Source organism: Diabrotica virgifera, chromosome 6 (assembly GCF_917563875.1).
Source record: "Diabrotica virgifera virgifera chromosome 6, PGI_DIABVI_V3a".
Taxonomy (NCBI): domain Eukaryota; kingdom Metazoa; phylum Arthropoda; class Insecta; order Coleoptera; family Chrysomelidae; genus Diabrotica; species Diabrotica virgifera.
Window position 1 is genome coordinate 15,668,879 of NC_065448.1, and position 20,688 is coordinate 15,689,566.

General features: G+C 33.5%; 1 protein-coding gene across 2 annotated transcripts in view; it reads right to left on the reverse strand.

Annotated features, from left to right (window-relative positions):
• LOC114325370 (potassium/sodium hyperpolarization-activated cyclic nucleotide-gated channel 2) overlaps window positions 1–20,688 on the reverse strand; it is a 571,529-nt gene that overhangs the window by 124,234 nt on the left and 426,607 nt on the right. For both annotated transcript variants that reach the window (XM_050653526.1, XM_050653525.1), the window contains 2 exons: window positions 19,409–19,558; window positions 17,069–17,287 (listed from right to left, as the gene is read on the reverse strand). In XM_050653526.1, coding sequence (XP_050509483.1) covers window positions 17,069–17,287; window positions 19,409–19,558 — 369 coding nt within the window. The remainder of the gene's footprint in view (window positions 1–17,068; window positions 17,288–19,408; window positions 19,559–20,688) is intronic.

Below are 20,688 nucleotides of genomic sequence, written 5' to 3' on the forward strand. Positions count from 1 at the left end.
AAAATGTTCTACATAAAATTTAAAACAAAAAAGGTCCAATACATAATTGTTATAAAATCAACGGTTCCAGAGTAACGGATGGTGAAAAGTGGAGATTTTCGACACTTTTTATGTTATTTGGGCAATTTATAATATTATTACTAATGAAAAAAATTGTCTTTAACAGGATTGTGTTTTGTAAATAAAAGTTGCTATTTCAGTGGCCGATTGTACTCGGTGGTGAGGTGCAACCTCACCACCCAAAATCATCATCAATTGCCCAAAAAATATAAAAAGTATCGAAAACCTCCACTTTTCACCCTCCGTAACTCTGGAACCGTTGATTTTATAACAAATATGTATAGGACCTTTTTTGATTTAAATTTTATGTAGAACATTATTGTATAGAACATTATTTACGCTAAAGTATAGTTTTAAAAATATTGACGAAAAACTTTAAAAAACTACTAATTTACCGAATTTTCCCCCATCTCCCCCCCAAACCGGACGCTCAAATTGGTTTAACTTTTTACTGAATAATATGTGGACTATATAGAAAAATTTGGTGTTGGAGGAAAACTTTTACTTTGGATGTCTGGGTTAGGCCTTTTTTGGGCCAATTATACTATACTACCTCCGTAACTTTGTAACCATTCATTTTAGAAGGATTATGCATAGGGCCTTTTTTATTTCAGATTTAATGTAGAACATTTTTGTATAGATGTTTGTTCATGCTAAACCGCATAGTTTTAGAAATATTGACGAAAAACGTAAAAAACTACGAATTTACCGATTTCTCCCCCCTCTCCCCCAAAACCGACGCTCAAAATGGTGTGACTTTTTTTTGAACATTATGTGGACCATATAGAACAATTTGGTGTTGGAGGATAACTTTTACTTTGGATGTCTGGGTTATGCCATCTTTTGGATCAATTGTATCATACTACAAGTTCTATAATTAAGATACTTACTACCTTTTTGTGCATTAGGATATATATGCCGTACAATAAATATTTTTTACTAAAAACAAATGTAACAATAAATATATAAAACAAGAGAAAATCCCATGGCATAGAATATAATTAAAATTTGTTTTATAATAAATCAAAGGTTTATTTAAGTAAAAAAGAAATGCTTGTAATAAATATAGCTCTATACCGAAGATAACACAACTAAATTTATAGATCATTTACATTTTATATATTTTTTACTATACTTTTATTCGCTTTTGTGAAGTAAATGTCATACTCGAATATAAATTTTGTTGTGTATATTTAGAAATAAGTTTGTTAATTATATTTATTGATATACTACAGTGTACATCAGAAAGAGAAGAATGCATAAGAGAGTTAGTTAGAAATAGAGATCATCATGCATCATGTAGCGTTTTGCAAGTACTGATATTATTTACTCACTTGTTTAGCTAGATTTCGTACGCTTTGACTAATAATGTACTCCTAAAGTAGCTCAGCATTAGATGCCCACTTACAAAAATACAAAAGTAGCTGTAGCTGCATTTCTAAGAATAAATATATCGAAAAACACAATAAAATGTGCACACATTATGAAATTGGTTAGTAGAAAGGAATGAAATGAAGAGATCAGGTTTTAATCATTTTAATAACTTAATGTATTTAAATAATCCTAGATTATTTAAAGGGTGGCGGTATGGTTAATGCGTTGTCCCTACATGCTGAGCGAACGCGGCTTTAGTCCCATGGCAACGCTCAATACAAACAAAACCTTGGCCGACGCTGTGAGATTTAATTTAATGGATATCATGTCTTCGCTTGTCATTAAACGGCATAATATTTAGCCAGCATTTTAATCTACCCCAAACGAGCAGATACCTACACCGAATAGTGATACTAGGTCTGCTCACCGTGGCTGTCCCAACCCATTAGAAAGTCTACAAAAACTGGTTAATTAAACCAATATTACATTACACAGCGGTGGAAAAGATGTATAAAACTAAGTATGTAGGTATATTGTATAGAGTTTGATGCCAACAAGTCTAAACCCTGAAATAAATAAAAAGAGGAAGAAGATTTACAAGCAAATCACTTTAATAGATAGATATAAACTAACTATTAAACGTAAGAAAAAATTTTACTTGAAATCTTCAGTAACAAACAATACATGAAATGCACTATACTTTTTCATTGTGTTTTTATTTTTTTAATGAGACAAATCTCTAATAAGCTCCCAGCAATATTTATTTTGTTTTTTCCCTTATTTACTCAGCTACTTACAGGAAGAACTGTAAAATAATACAAAATCCTTAAGCAGGATAAAGCAGAGTAGAATACTGTTATTACCTACAAAATCTAGCTATACATTGGTTAATTTCATACGATGCATTATTTACAAGATTACATTAGAAATAAAACCATATGGGCAATATTATTATACAATAAAACCACTGGTTTTAGGTTTCACAAAATATATTATTTAACTTGACATATTTCCCTAAGACATCAGCGCTAAAACAGAAATTAATTTTTTCTATGACGAAGCTATTCTATGTTTAATCATCCGTTTTTAAAAACGTATACTTGTTTGGCCTATGTATACTTTTGACATTTATCAAAAGTGATGTTATAATAACTGTGGCTTCTGTCTCTATCATTATTATGTTTTACGTTCACATAAAGGATGGTTAGTTTTTTAAGCAGATTCTTTTTTTTTCTTTCATATTACAAACGATTTCTCCTCATGGAACATGCTTCAACAAAGACGGCATTGAGTGGAATTTGTAGCTGAAGTTATGTAGTTTTAAAAAGTACGTGTGAAATAAAAAAGAAGCAGTTTAAAATATTTTAGATTGTTGGTAATGGGATCAGCGTTTTTTAGACATATTTCGCATGCCTTATATTTGCTGCCAAAACTTAAAATCGAAATTTCATAGGTTTTGAAAACTAGGCTCTAGCAATGGAAATTCCATAGTGACCAGTCAATATAAGTGACAAATTATATTGATCTCACTATAAAATTATTGTAAAAAATGGCAAAAATCGCTAAAAGTTATCGAAACTGACTTCATTTGCGGCAAGATACAAATATTGCATTCGAAAGCTGCACTCTTCACCTTTAAAACGCATTTTTATCGATAAGGTATTCTGATCAAAATATATCGAATTTTTACCATCGAGTCGATAGAAATCGCCAGTCTCTTCAAGCGTTTTTTCTGATAGAATGGTTCATTCTACACAAAAAGTGCTACTAAACATCTTTGTTCAAAATTATATCAGCCACGTATCTAGTTTGAAACATTTTTATCTACGGCGTACAGATTCATGGTAAATCGATGTTGTTCCTCCCACTCCATAAGAGGGGAGGGTTAGGTGGGAAGCCAGGGGTCAAAGTTTATTGCACCTTTTTTGGAGTCCCAACATTGACACTCTCGACAAAATTCAGCTTATGATCTTTAGAGGTTCAGAAGTTTTTCAATGCTGCAAAATATGAATAAATGCACGTTTATCGATTTTTTTAACTAAAATAAGTATTGTAGACAAAGCTTATTGAGCATACTGTGACGTTCCGCCCCTTATAGAATCGATTATTGATGGGAAGATATTATTTAACTATCCAAAATATTATTTAATTATTTTCAGAATTATTTTCTTTCAATGTTTATTCAAATAGAACTTAAACCCATCTCAGAATTTTTAAATGCTTGATGACGTCACATTTAAAACGTGGCAACATTGGTTTCCCCACTTTGACAGCCAATGCTTAGTAGAGGGGTACGAAGGATTCAGCTGTGAACGTGAGCCTTGGATTGCCATTGTTTCTCGAGTGTTCGGTCTGAATCGTAGTGTGCGGGGTCATTAGACTCAATTATTCACCTCTAATTCTCAGTTCCAAATTGATTAAATATTACAATAAAAGTATAGTGAAGTTATCCAGCAGCAGTGGATTTGAAGAATTTTAGAGCATACTATATCCAATGAGTTCTACCCCGGTAAATACACATTTTATTAAGTATTTTATTCAGCCATTTTGGAAGTCCTTGACATTTGCTAACTAAGTTTCACATAGTCTATTTTCATGGTTTTTATGTTTTATTTTCATGGATCAAACTCATCTAGAGATAATTCAATATTCGTTGTTAATTTGTGCTTCCAGTTGGAAAATAGAGCTAATTTAAACTCCATTTTTTATATTCCTTTCAAGTCTACAGAACTCCTATCTTTTGAACGATGATCAAATAAGTATCCATCGCTTAGTCTTACTATATTTCATCCTTGTATAATATATCTATATACCGGTGTATATATTATAATAAAATATTCTTTCACAGTAATTATATTTTGTATTTCAATTGGAAATTACTTGTGTTATTTGACCAAGGTCATCTGATAGCAACCTGATAAAAGGTCAAGCTGTCTAGTCATTCAAGTTTTGGACTTAATGACCTATTTCTTCTTATTCCCATAGGAATAAAAACACCTCCTCGTATCTCTTGCTTCTTTTTTTTGACATTGGTAGATTGGTAGTAACACCACACTGTGTTTTTTTTAGCACCTACCATGAAATCTTAAAGCCACCCTACAACAACACCAAGGCCAGACCACACAGAGAGAAACAATCAATAGGCGACCAGCCTGGATTATTTCCACATTTTCTTTTTTTGAGTACCTCCAGCTGCTTTCCAACAGTTTTGAGTACCTTCAGCTGCTTTCTACCAGTCTTCCTCTCCTGTACCTCCAGCAGGACAGCTGCTAGCGAGAGTTAGCACCCTTGGGTGCTCATTACATCAACTTCAAGATTAGGAAAGAGTGGTTTGTTTGGGAACATTTACTGTGCTCTTATTAAAGACAGACTGGTTTTGTGATATTTAGTACATTTTTTTTTATAGTTCAATTGCACACACATTTTTCCTGCTTTATATTTTTTATAGGTTTTTTTTTCTTTACAACATAATATTTAATTGATAGCGTTCCCCAACACTCTGCAATCTATAAAGGTATAAATTTCTGAGCTCAGATATTTTCCCTGATAATAGTAGTCGGTACTCTTATCTTGATTATTTTTAGGCTGTGTTCCACTTTTGTATAATTATTTAAACTCATTCCATTATTTTAGTATATGTTTAATTAAATTTTTAAAAATTAACTTCACATATTAGTCAAAATTGTAATTATTAACTTTATTTAACTTGAACTTATTAACTTTACTTAACTTTAACTTATTAACTTTATTTAACTTTAACTTTAATTTATTAAATTCATATGAACTTCTGGATTCTAATCCCTCAGATTAGTTTTTGGTTTCACTTGTTATTATTACTATTATAAACCACGAGTTAGGAAAAGGATCTGTGTATCCACTCGTAGGTTTATTTATTCAATAAGGCTTGTGCCTGTCCCACTCACAGTGAGGTATTTATATGTTATATATAGTATCAGGTAGTATTTAATTAAGGTGTACGTATTATAAACGTACAATTATTATTTGGTGAGGGTTCTACTAACCTAGTTGTAAGTTGTACTTCCTGTATTAGAGGTACCCGTAGTCAGTTTTTCTAACCTTATAAAGAGTATTCTTAGATCATAGTTGTATGATGATTTTGTAATTGACTTTCACTAGTATCACTTTTTCCTGTCATGTTAGAGTTACACACTAGTTACTTGTCCTAACTCAGAGATTGTTAAAAAGATCTAGTAGTTACATTCAATAAATATACATTTATTGTGATTTTTTTTTTCTTATTAATCCTTTATTTTTAGTAGTATATTTTATAATTTAATAATCTTTAATAACTTTTCACATACTTGTACTACAAATTTAACATACTCTATAGCAGCGTAGAATACCTGGAAGAGCGTTAACCTAGTTATCCTTCTTCTGGCGCCCAAAAATTCATTCTATTTTCAGTATATTATTATATTTACTCTATCTATTTTCTGAACATTATCTTCATATCTTCTTTTCGAGCCATCATTGTCACTTCCTTTAATCTATTGTCTGGCCAAAAATAGCCGTGCAAATTGGCCGAATCCTTCCTTGAGTGTCAAGTGGCCCTTCTCATACATATTTAGCTAGCCATTCAAGTTATATCTATCTATTAATGATTTCTCATCTCTAGTCCTGTATCAATTCGATATTCTTTGTCTTGGCATCCTTCCATACAAATACTACTACAAAGTTGTATTTTAGTTACTCCAGCTTCTTCAACGGAGAAGCCACACATTTTTGTCCTTTGGCTACATTAAGTAGATCTTCTTCTTTTTACTACTTCTGTTGGAGTTTACCACTCCCTTTTCATTCACTCCAACAGAAAATCATCAGAAAGTTGTTACATCGGCTTTCCAACGTGGTGGCTTTATTTTTGGTCTGAGACAGTATTCATTTAGGTCAATTCTTCTCTTTTATCTGAAATCTCTTTGTTATTTCCGTTTGGTATCCTATACACATATTGTTACTTATTTATTTTATTTTTAATTTCTGATACATATCAGGTATTCTTAAACGCTGTTTTGATTTTTGTTTATATTTTGGGACCTCATTATAGTATATGTTTGTGCAGCTTACATTCTGGGTTAGATTTTGAATTTTTATTGGGAACTTATATTTAATATTGCTATTAATAATATAATTCATATAACAATTTTATTTCTTCAGTCAATAGTGGTATAGTTGGAGGTACAACTAAGTGTTGATTATTATTATTATTATTATAGATATATATTTTTTCTAGAGTGGTGGTAAGTTACATATAAATAAAAAAAATTTACTTCCAGTATTTAGGTAGTAGGTTTACTTGAGTATACAATATTTATTGGATTATTTATCCATTTATTTGATCTTATATATTTATTTGATCTTATTTATTAGATTATATACTGCATTATATATATGTTTTTTTTTGCTGGCTATTTTGATTTTGTTGGTGTGTTGCTGATATTTTCTCGGTTTATATATATATATTTTGCGTGCAAACTTTCATATTTTCATATTTTTCATATTTCTGTTCTTTGGACTATTTGTCAATAACTTTGCTCTCATCATGTGTGCTTTTAAAGCTGAACATCTTCTGGTGGATGAATTGGATTATGAATTAAAGATTCGGGACATAATGCCAGAGGAGTCGACAACTGTCGATAAAAAACGCAATCTTTTGAGAGGTGCTTTGAAACAAGAAGCTGGCAATAGAAGTTTTCTCCAAATTTCAGCTGTATCCCTTCCTTTTGAGGAACAACAAAAAGGAATCACTGAAACATTGGACAGCTTGTCTAAAAAAATCGAAAAGTTTAGGGGAACTGTAAAGGATACAGAGTATGCGCGATTAACATCTCGTCTAGGCCATATTTCTGCCCGTGTACACTTGCTACACTGTCCTTCTGAAGAACAGGAACCGTTCAAGAGGTCTGTTTCTCTTAAAATATTAACACTAGAGGGTGAACTTGATTCTAGAGTTAACCCCATTGCTACCTCTACTCCTAATGCTTCAGTCAATGTACCTAGCTTTACGTACTCCAAACCTGTTCAAGTACACAAATGGGGTATTTCATTTTCAGGTGAAAAACAGCACACTGATGTGATGTCATTTTTAGACAGGGTTGAATGTCTTCGAATATCTAGAGGTGTTTCTGAAGAGGATTTGTTTGCTGCTTCTGCTGAGTTGTTCACCGGGACCGCTTTTACATGGTTTATGAATAACAGGGGTAATTTTTCTTGTTGGTCTGATCTGATTAAAAAGTTGAAGTCGGATTTTCTTCCGTATTCATTCCAGGATGATTTATTAGATCAAATTAAGAATCATAAGCAGAAACCTGGGGAATCTGTTACTATGTTTATTAATACTATATTAGGTATGTGTAGTCGTTTAGACACTCCTTTGTCAGATTTAGCTAAAATTAAAATCATCCTTAAATGTCTATTGCCCTTTTATCATCAACAATTAGCTCTTATGGACATTCAGAACATTGATGACCTTACTATAAAATGCAAACGTTTGGAGGAAACGTTATCCTGGTCTTCTCAACCTCCATCCACATCTCGATCCTCTTCTAACTCTTCTTCTCAGCCAACTTCCTTTAGGCAACGTTCTTGGCTAAATAAGGGTCATGAACATAATGTTTCGGTTGTTAGTTCTCTTGTCTGCTGGAATTGTGATCAGCCTGGTCACCCATTTTACAATTGTGGGATTCCTCAAAATCGTATTTTCTGCCATGGTTGTGGCCGAGAGAACACCCTTAAAAGAAACTGTTCTAAGTGTTCGGGAAACGACACGTCGGAGGTCCGTCCCCTGAACGTTTCTCCGTCCAACATCCAATCAGGGAATCAAACCCCATCGTCAAACGAAACTGCTGGACCAAGCACATCCAGCAACCCAAACCCATCTTCACGAAAAGGGAAAGGGGTGTCGTTCAAGAAAGCAGCACACACCACAAAACAAAATTAAACCAGAAATTTATTTCTATAGATAATACGTTAGATTCGCTTGATTCAAATGATCACAGATGGTCATTTACAAACGCTTCTTTGATTGGTAGTGTTCAACGTAACAATAATAATTGTGATAGTAATGTGGTTCCATTATCTATATTAGATTCTAGTTTTGTTAATGATGATGATACGTCTGGGTTAGTTCCATATAACGGTTGTAGACAACCAAATACTTTAGATCTAGATATTAATTCGTTATTAGTTAGGAAACAAAATGATAATAGGCCATATCTTCCTATTCAAATTTTAGGACAATCGTGTTTAGCTTTGTTAGATAGTGGCTCTAATATTTCATTGATAGGGGCACATTCGTTAAATTTATTGAAAAATTCTAGTATTCCCATTATGCCCATTTCATCTTTGCAAGTATCTACTGCAGATGGTACAGTTCAGTCCATTACGGGCAAACTCCAAATTAAAATCACAGTGGCAGATTTATGTAGGGAAATTACATTTTATGTTATTCCTTCCGTGCAGAATTCTATAATTTTAGGTATGGACTTTTTCAATGCTTTCAATAGTACCTTAAGTTGTTCTGATTTTTCTTTTTCCATATCTGAATTTAATTTATCTACCCTTAGTGCTATTCACGATTTTGCTAGTTTATCAAGCTCTGAACAAAGGCAATTAGAGAGTATGATCTCTAAATTTACTACTCTTTCTTCAAAAGACAAACTAGGTCGTACGTCGTTAATCTCTCACACTATCGAAGTGGGAAATCCCACTCCTTTCAGATTATATCAGTACCCCATACCTCAAGCCTGGCAGGCAGATTTAGAAAAGGAAGTAGATTCGATGCTTGCTTTAAATATCATAGAACCTTCAACATCGTCCTACTGTTCTCCGCTCTGGTTAACGAAGAAGAAGGATGGATCCTTCAGGATCTGCTTTGACGGTCGAAAACTAAACAGTATCACAACTAACAGGGATGCTTATCCTATCCCCAGAATAGATGTGATTTTGAGCAAACTTCAGAATGCCAAATACATCTCTTCTATTGATTTGTCTAAGGCCTTCCTACAGATCCCACTGAGTGAAGAGAGCAAGAAGTATACTGCTTTTGCTGTCAGTGGTAAAGGATTATTCCAGTTTGTCACCATGCCTTTCGGTCTTGTTTCTGCTCCTCAGACAATGTGTCGTCTGATGGATTTAGTCATTGGTCCACCGTTAGAGCCCTATGTTTTCTATTATTTAGACGATATTTTGGTTGTCACTCCTGATTTTTCCCTTCATATGGAAATTTTAGATAAGTTATTTTTACGTCTTAAGGAAGCTAATCTAACGGTCAATCTGGATAAATGTCAGTTTTGTCGCCCTAGTCTTAAGTTCTTGGGTTATGTTGTGGATAACCAGGGGCTGAGGACTGATCCTGAGAAAATAGTTGCTATCAAAAATTTTCCTATACCAAAGACCACCACCCAAGTCCGTAGGATATTGGGAATGTGTGGCTATTATCGGCGATTTGTACCGTCCTACTCTACTTTGTTGTCACCTCTTACTGATCTTTTGAAGAACAGGAAAAAGGGACAGACCATTACTTGGACTCCTGAGGCTGACGAAGCTTTTAGGCGCGTTAAAGATGCTTTAACGAGCGCTCCGGTTATGATGTCACCTAATTTTGATGAGCATTTTTATCTAATGACAGATTGCTCTAATACAGCTTCTGGAGGCGTATTATTTCAGTTGAAAGATGGCTCCGAACACCCCATAGCGTACACTAGTAAGAAGTTGAACAAGGCCCAGAAAAACTATTCAACTACGGAGAAAGAACTCTTAGCTATCATCCATGGGTTAGAAGCTTTTCGTTATTATCTGGAAGGTCGTAATTTCACTATAATTACTGATCATAGTTCCTTAGTATGGCTTCATAGTATGAAAAACCCTTCACAGAGGCTTTCTCGATGGATATGCAAACTGGCTGCCTATTCATATAAGATTGTCCATAGAAAGGCAAACGGGGTAGTGGTCGCAGATGCTCTTTCACGTGTCCATGATATTAATGTCCTAGATCTGTCCTCTTTAAGTCCTGATATGTGGTATCAGAATATGATTGATAGGGTCACTCAAGACCCACAAAAATATCCTGATTTTAAGGTAGAGAATAATATTCTGTACAAACACATCTTAAGTCCGATAGAGTCCTTATCCAATATGTCGGAGTGGAAAATAGTTGTACCTACGCCAAATAGGGAAAATATTCTGCATATGTTTCATGATGAAGTTACGGCAGGTCATTTTGGTTTTTATAAGACTTATCACCGTATTGCCGAATTATATTATTGGCCTGGTATGCGGAAGTCTATAAAAAGGTACATTTCTAAATGCATGGTTTGTGCTACTTGTAAACCAAGTAACCTACCACAGGCTGGACTTATGGGTTCCTTCAGGAACATAAATTTTCCTTGGCAGATGATCTCAATGGATCTCATTGGACCTTATCCTCGGAGTTACAAGGGTAATACCTATTGCCTGGTAGTTGTGGATTATTTCACTAAATTTCCTTTAGTTTGTCCCCTTCGCCAGGCCACAACTCCAGCAATTTTAAAATATTTGGAGGAACAAGTCTTTTTGGTGTATGGTGTTCCTCAAATTGTGTCATGTGACAACGGTCCTCAGTTTGTATCGAAGGCCTTTAAAGATCTTCTAGCTAAATATAAGGTTCAAAAGACCTTTTATAATGCTGCCTACCATCCACAAGCAAATCATACTGAGAGAGTAAATCGCAGTATTGTCACAGCTCTAAGGTCCTATACTTACCCTGATCACAGAGCTTGGGATCAATATATTCATTCCATAGCTCAAGCCATAAGGACTTCTGTCCATGAAGTTACCCAGTGCTCTCCAGCATATTTGAATTTTGGTAGGAATGTGGCTTTATCAGGTGATTATTTTGGTGTAATTTCAGACAATTCCGAAAATCTTCCTCAAATATCTGAGAAACTTCATCGCTTAGATGATCTCCAGACGTTACCTCATATTTTCGCAGACATTAGGAAGAAGTTAAAAACTTCTTACCTAAGGAACCAGCAGCACTATAATTTGAGGAAACGAGATCTGCGATTCTTTGTTGGTGATCGAGTCTTAAAGCGCAATTTTGTCAAATCCAATAAGGGTGATGCCATTTCTGCAAAGTTTTGCCAGAAATATGTCCCATGTACTGTCTCAAGGGTAATATCTCCTTTGATTTATGAATTAAAGGACAATTCGACTAATAAGCGAATTGGTCAATTTCATGTAAAGGATTTACTGCCTGACAACACCATGGACGATGTGGATTCTTCAACTTCATCGGAAGAAGATTAGCTTAACAGGGTTGTTTAAGCTAATATCTTCCTGTGTTTGCCTTTAATTAGTTTTATTATGGTATAGTATTTTAGTTTAAATTGTTAATCACCAGATAATGCCTGACCATAGCAATTTTTATCCTTCGGCATGGCTTGATGATTTCTCACGTATTAGTTATTAGGTACCGAATTCTTGTGTAATACCGCTTGTATGAGTTTATTATTATTTTTTTGTATTATAGATTGCATTTGAGTCATTATCGACAAATATTCTCAAATACTAATCCAGCCAGTAGTATTACCAAGTTAATAACCTCCACTTGTACTCTTAGTTTTGTACTCAACCTCTCAGAATAAAAGGGCTGTTGATTATTATATATTAAGATATTTGGATGTGTGGGCTCATACAAGTATTCTTGCTTAATATAGATGGAGCTATGTTACACTACCATATCTTAGATTATGTGTTATATCTTGGATATTTGATTACATACCTATTATTTTTTTTTATTGTTTTTATATCATGTCATTGGATTTGCCATATTGGAAAGAAGTTGTGGTTGTTAATTTGTTATTGGGTTACTTTATTGATATTTGTCACAGGTACCTTAAATACTTTATATTAATTCGGATTCTTACTTCCTCCACAGGATGATTCTGGAATGAATTTGGAATTTTGATTTATAAATGAATTCTTGAGTCCTTCATATTTCTTCTTATGAACTAGTCTGTTAATGCTCAAAGTTGGTGAATACGTGGGTTCGAAGTTCAGCAACTGATCACTGCTATCCGATTTCGTAATCCATGTCTTTCTTGTCAGAGTAGGCAGATGTTTATCCATGATAATATTTCTGGTTGGGAAATGGTGTACAACACTTCCTAACCATTCTTGTGCAATTGTTCCAAATATTCCAGGCACATTTTCACACGATAATAGGGAAGTCTAGTTTGCTTATTTTATGTCTCTTAGTTCATAGTATATTGATGCTTGACTTTCCATAGACGTAGAGTCGTAATGTTAGTGATTAACCCACTGGGACAAATTATTGATTTTCTTTTTAGTAGATTCCCTCTTCTTTCCTTAGGCATTAATTGTTGCTTAGATTCAGGAATATCTCCTGGATAATCCTATGTATGTTCACATGAATATACAGTCTTATGAAAGATTGGGAGCTCGTTCCCGTCATATTTTGTATTTACCATGGAGTCATAGAACTTATAAGTTCATCCTTTATTTTTACTATTTAGTTTCGATAGGCTCATATTACCGGATGAGGGTAGATCTAGAGCTAATTTAGTTAGTTATTTAGTATTAGTGAGAATTGGTCCATAAATCTTCCTGATCGTTCTTCTTTGGATATGCTCCTATAAATCTGGTGTCCATTGCTAGTCCGATTTTGGATTAAGTGTCCGATTCTTCACTTATTTTGTTTATTTGGTTGTATAGGTTCGTATTACCGGATGTGGGTGTACGTAGACCTAATTTATTTATATGATTTAGTATGGATGTGAATTGGTCCATAAATCTTCCTGGTCGTTCTTCATTGGATATGCTTTTGTGAATCTGTTGTCCATTGATAGTCTGACTTTGGATTGAGTGTCTGATTCCACATTTATTTTGGTTAATGTGTTTGCATTCCTTTGGTATGTTCACTATTTATATTAGTTGGTATTGGTGAAAATTATTCTATAAATATTCCTAGTTGTTCTTCTCTGGATATGCTATTACGAATCTGGTGTCCATTGCTAGTCCAATTTAGGATTGAGTGTTTGATTCTTCACTTATTATAGTTATTGATTTCATTGGTGACTTTAGTATATGTACGTGCGTTATGGTATGAATTGGCTCTCACCTTTGCCTGGTTGTTCGTCCTTGGATATACTCCTTATAAATCTGATGTCCATGGATAGTTCAACTTTGGATTTACTGCCAATTCGACACTTATTTGTCATTATAAATTATGTCTCATCTTTAGCACTTTTACTAGGACTTCGGGTCATATTTTGCAATTTCCGTTATTTGCTGCAGTGACCATCCTACTTTCCCTTGATTATTAGTGGTGATTATTTGTAATCTTGCGAATCAACGGGGAATGATACACTAAGCACTACTACTCTAGTTTAATATTTTGAAAAAAAAAAAAAAAAAAAAAATTTTTTTTAAATAAAATTTTTTTTCTGGTGGTTGAAAGGGAATGTGACGTTCCGCCCCTTATAGAATCGATTATTGATGGGAAGATATTATTTAACTATCCAAAATATTATTTAATTATTTTCAGAATTATTTTCTTTCAATGTTTATTCAAATAGAACTTAAACCCATCTCAGAATTTTTAAATGCTTGATGACGTCACATTTAAAACGTGGCAACATTGGTTTCCCCACTTTGACAGCCAATGCTTAGTAGAGGGGTACGAAGGATTCAGCTGTGAACGTGAGCCTTGGATTGCCATTGTTTCTCGAGTGTTCGGTCTGAATCGTAGTGTGCGGGGTCATTAGACTCAATTATTCACCTCTAATTCTCAGTTCCAAATTGATTAAATATTACAATAAAAGTATAGTGAAGTTATCCAGCAGCAGTGGATTTGAAGAATTTTAGAGCATACTATATCCAATGAGTTCTACCCCGGTAAATACACATTTTATTAAGTATTTTATTCAGCCATTTTGGAAGTCCTTGACATTTGCTAACTAAGTTTCACATAGTCTATTTTCATGGTTTTTATGTTTTATTTTCATGGATCAAACTCATCTAGAGATAATTCAATATTCGTTGTTAATTTGTGCTTCCAGTTGGAAAATAGAGCTAATTTAAACTCCATTTTTTATATTCCTTTCAAGTCTACAGAACTCCTATCTTTTGAACGATGATCAAATAAGTATCCATCGCTTAGTCTTACTATATTTCATCCTTGTATAATATATCTATATACCGGTGTATATATTATAATAAAATATTCTTTCACAGTAATTATATTTTGTATTTCAATTGGAAATTACTTGTGTTATTTGACCAAGGTCATCTGATAGCAACCTGATAAAAGGTCAAGCTGTCTAGTCATTCAAGTTTTGGACTTAATGACCTATTTCTTCTTATTCCCATAGGAATAAAAACACCTCCTCGTATCTCTTGCTTCTTTTTTTTGACATTGGTAGATTGGTAGTAACACCACACTGTGTTTTTTTTAGCACCTACCATGAAATCTTAAAGCCACCCTACAACAACACCAAGGCCAGACCACACAGAGAGAAACAATCAATAGGCGACCAGCCTGGATTATTTCCACATTTTCTTTTTTTGAGTACCTCCAGCTGCTTTCCAACAGTTTTGAGTACCTTCAGCTGCTTTCTACCAGTCTTCCTCTCCTGTACCTCCAGCAGGACAGCTGCTAGCGAGAGTTAGCACCCTTGGGTGCTCATTACATCAACTTCAAGATTAGGAAAGAGTGGTTTGTTTGGGAACATTTACTGTGCTCTTATTAAAGACAGACTGGTTTTGTGATATTTAGTACATTTTTTTTTATAGTTCAATTGCACACACATTTTTCCTGCTTTATATTTTTTATAGGTTTTTTTTTCTTTACAACATAATATTTAATTGATAGCGTTCCCCAACACTCTGCAATCTATAAAGGTATAAATTTCTGAGCTCAGATATTTTCCCTGATAATAGTAGTCGGTACTCTTATCTTGATTATTTTTAGGCTGTGTTCCACTTTTGTATAATTATTTAAACTCATTCCATTATTTTAGTATATGTTTAATTAAATTTTTAAAAATTAACTTCACATATTAGTCAAAATTGTAATTATTAACTTTATTTAACTTGAACTTATTAACTTTACTTAACTTTAACTTATTAACTTTATTTAACTTTAACTTTAATTTATTAAATTCATATGAACTTCTGGATTCTAATCCCTCAGATTAGTTTTTGGTTTCACTTGTTATTATTACTATTATAAACCACGAGTTAGGAAAAGGATCTGTGTATCCACTCGTAGGTTTATTTATTCAATAAGGCTTGTGCCTGTCCCACTCACAGTGAGGTATTTATATGTTATATATAGTATCAGGTAGTATTTAATTAAGGTGTACGTATTATAAACGTACAATTATTATTTGGTGAGGGTTCTACTAACCTAGTTGTAAGTTGTACTTCCTGTATTAGAGGTACCCGTAGTCAGTTTTTCTAACCTTATAAAGAGTATTCTTAGATCATAGTTGTATGATGATTTTGTAATTGACTTTCACTAGTATCACTTTTTCCTGTCATGTTAGAGTTACACACTAGTTACTTGTCCTAACTCAGAGATTGTTAAAAAGATCTAGTAGTTACATTCAATAAATATACATTTATTGTGATTTTTTTTTTCTTATTAATCCTTTATTTTTAGTAGTATATTTTATAATTTAATAATCTTTAATAACTTTTCACATACTTGTACTACAAATTTAACATACTCTATAGCAGCGTAGAATACCTGGAAGAGCGTTAACCTAGTTATCCTTCTTCTGGCGCCCAAAAATTCATTCTATTTTCAGTATATTATTATATTTACTCTATCTATTTTCTGAACATTATCTTCATATCTTCTTTTCGAGCCATCATTGTCACTTCCTTTAATCTATTGTCTGGCCAAAAATAGCCGTGCAAATTGGCCGAATCCTTCCTTGAGTGTCAAGTGGCCCTTCTCATACATATTTAGCTAGCCATTCAAGTTATATCTATCTATTAATGATTTCTCATCTCTAGTCCTGTATCAATTCGATATTCTTTGTCTTGGCATCCTTCCATACAAATACTACTACAAAGTTGTATTTTAGTTACTCCAGCTTCTTCAACGGAGAAGCCACACATTTTTGTCCTTTGGCTACATTAAGTAGATCTTCTTCTTTTTACTACTTCTGTTGGAGTTTACCACTCCCTTTTCATTCACTCCAACAGAAAATCATCAGAAAGTTGTTACAATACATTTCGGTTTGTAAAAGTGAACGGTACTAAGTTCTATACACTATTTGATAAAATATAATCGCAGTTTTTTTGTAGTTAAAGATATTTTCACTGCAATATAATTTAATTTTTTTTTAATAAAAATGTATCATAAATTATATCAGTACGTTGCAAAACTTTTCCAAACCTAGCAAAAACCAGTCGGTCCGAGCCAATAAATCAAAGTCCCCCACTCCATTAAAACAAACCAAAATTTCATTCTTTGATTAAAGAATTAACTCCATTATTCAAAATATCATGCTATTAGCTTTGTCATAACCATAAACACATTTTTAGGTTTTAAGATTGACGTTTGACCAAAACAGGAAACCGCAGCCATTTTAGAGCCCTCTGTTACCTTTTCTCTGTATTGTCTTCTCGACGAGTCCAAGCTCTGGATCAAGTTGGTCGCGTGGCCTAAGAATAGAGCGTAGCACGTCGCTCCGGAGATCATCGAGAGCATCGTGAGCCACATGTCGGTGAGCGACTGGGGTGGGAACCTACCGTAACCGATGCAGAGCATGTGGGACATCGCTTTGAAGAGGGCCCAGGAGTATTGCTCTAACCAGGACACTTCCTATAAAAGTAAACAGAAATATTTTAGTAAAAGTGATATCTACTGTACTTCTAGATAAACTTAAAAATTGAAATACACTCAAAATAAAAAAAATAACCAGTAACCAGTAATAATTTGACAAAAACCAGTAAAACTAGCACATGAATTCTTGATTTGGTCGAACCGTCTAGTTGGTGATCGTCCTCTTGATCTTCTACCCGGAACGTTTCCAGAAACAATCTCTCCAAACTATCCTCACCTCTGTAAACCACGTGACTGAAGAATTGCAGAATTCGTTGCAGACATATTGTGGATAGCCTTTTTTTAATCTAGAGTTTGTAGTTTAGAATGGAAAAGTTTGTATTATGAGCTGTCCAGGGTATGCGCAACATTCTTCTCCAGCACCACATCTCAAAGGCATCAAATTTTTTGGCGCTCGCGTGCGCGAAGATTCCAAGTCTCTGCCCCGTATAGAAATATTGAGAATACAAGGGCATTCAGTAGTCTCATCTTGATATTTTGAGAGATATACATGTCTTTTCAAACTTTAGTTAGGCGACTCAACGCATTTTTTGCCATACCAATACGTCTCCGAACTTCTGCTTCACAGTTACCATCGTTAGTTATACTAGACCCGAGATAGATAAAGGTGTTTACTATCTGGTATTGCTGTAATATGTTAGTCAGTTGAATGTGTGGAATCTGTCGATCACCATTATTTTTGTCTTAGTTTTATTGATTTTCAGACCAACTTTATTGCTTTCGTATGCAGGAGATCAAACATTTCTTGCTCATTTGCTGCTATAAGTGTAGTGTCATAAGCAAATCTTAAATTGGACATTTTCCTACCAGATACTGTTACTGTACCGGCCCATCCTTCTAAAGCCATCCTCATGACATGTTCACCATAAATGTTAAATAAGTCAGTTGACAACACGCATCTAACACCTCTCCCAGTCTTGAATTGGTTTGAAAACTTCTGATCTAGTCGTACTGTTGCTATATTGGACTGGTACAGATTTTTAATATAAGTGTCACCAGTCACCAATTTTGATCTCATATACGTACTTTTACCATGAAAATCTTTTTTTGTCTTAGATTATCTTGAAAAATCTTGGATTTTTCATTCATTGCATTATCTTTTTAATGCTCTGCATTTTTTCTCCTCTGTAACTCTATTAGTTGTTTCGTAGTTCTGTTCATTGGCTTCACTATGATTGGATAACATTGACTGTCATCCTTCCAACTACTTAATCTACTATATTTCATCATTACCCAATTTGTTTCTACTTTTGCCTTTAACTCATCTTCTTGTAACTCCAATTATGTATGCTGTTCATATTCTCTTCTTATGTCTTTATTCATTTTTTGCTGTTGTCATATATCAAAGTGCTTTTACTTAATGCCTGGCTCGTTTTTCTTTTTTCCCTCTTACTGCAAAATCTGTTCTTACCAAGATATTGTCAGAGTCACATTCCGCTCCTTTCGTACTCTTGCTTTTGTAACTATCTTTTGATGTTTTTGTTCGATCAATACGGACATGATCTATTTGATTCGTATAGTTTCACCGTCAGGGGACGACCAGATTCCTTTGCAGATCTTTTTTCTCTACAAATGAATGCTTTTTATTACTTAGCTGTTTTCTAATGCGAACCCTATAAACCTTTGCCCATTTTCACTAGTTTCTGAAACTGATACTGATACATAGATTTCTTCCTATTTTCGCAATACGATCCCCCAGAACTATCTTTATGCAATCTTTTAGTATTTTACTAAATTCTTCTACTCATAATTTGTAGAATGAGATGGCTGGGATATTTAAACAAAGAGTGTCAGTGGGAAGAATACCAAAGTTATTCTTACGTGGAATGCCCATGGAAAGTATAAAGAGAGGAAGATCGAGGGCAAGGTGGATAGAAAAGGTTGAGAGTGTAGTAAATAACTTTGACTGGAAAAGAGAAGCAGAATACAGAAGAAGAGATGAAAGAATATTGTCAATAATTTTAGTGTAACTTTTTCCCTAGTCCAACAAGGCCTGTTGTGTACTTACAGTAGTTACTTACTTACACAATACTAGTTGACTTATAAAAACATGATGATATATCCACTTACAATTTTTATGCAAATATCAAAAAAAATTACCTGTAATTCATTGATGGCCACCCACGAATTCGGGGGGAATCCTTGCAGCATGGGGACTAAAAATTGTAAACATCCCGACCAATGTCCGATTAGCAGCATCATACAAATTAAGTTGAATATCCTCATAAACACGCTGGCCATGTTCAAAAACTGGAAAAACAATATCAAGTTAAATGAACCATTTTTGACTGGAGTAACTCTTCTATTGATCTTAAGTTGGCAATGGAACGTTAATGGGAAATTGAATGTTAAAGAGGTAAGTGTGTATTAAAAAATCGATAAAATAGAAAAAAATGGATCAGTCACTATTATATCCTTTGCCGAAATTAAGATCTAAAGAGAAAGCACTAGTGAAAATTATATTTGAACATCCTAATAAAAATATGTTGTATGCTTTCGCGATTAGTACAGAAAAATTCGTTTTCAGGCCTTACAAATTTTATATAGAGGTCGATTTGTTACATTTTTCTTTAAAATAATAATATAAGTTTATATCTAAATCACTGATATAAATTATGATATAAAATAAAAGACTACATATTATTATAATTTAATTATTTTGTATAGCAACAGAATAACAAAATGGATTTGTATCTGGGGAAATTCGGGAAAATACGTCTAATTTATTATATATTCAGTAAAACTATTATGATTCCCAGACCAAGCAATAATACTTATATAATACTTATCATCATACATATACTTGACATAAAGAAGTATAAAGATGACAATAACGGAGAATAAATCAATTTTATCATGGAAAAAGAAAAAAAAAAAAAACAATTCACTTCCTTTTTTGGATGTGCTAATCACAACAATATTTAAAACAAAAAACATACTCACATCCATCCTATCTAAAACTAAACCCAACAACACAAAAGAGAGATCAAAGAACTGCATCTACAAAATATACTATGAATTCAAAAATTTCTATGTGGGAGAAACTGAAAGGCCACTGAGTGGCAGGATAAATCAGCATAAAACATATTTACCAAAACAGGGATTTTGACATATCACCAATATGAAAACTTGCCAGGGACGATGAACATGAACATAGAGTAGATACAATGGAAAGTTGCATCAATAATCATGAACAAGATAGACATGATAAAGAGAAAAATTAAAAAAGTAGCACTCATCCTACTGCACGAAGAAAAATGGTACGAAGTGGTTGCCAATACTTAAAGAAGAAGTGAGTAACACGAACATACCAATAATAGCGGATGAGAAAATTTGAAACACACGTCTTCAATCTTACACAATACATATGCAACACATAA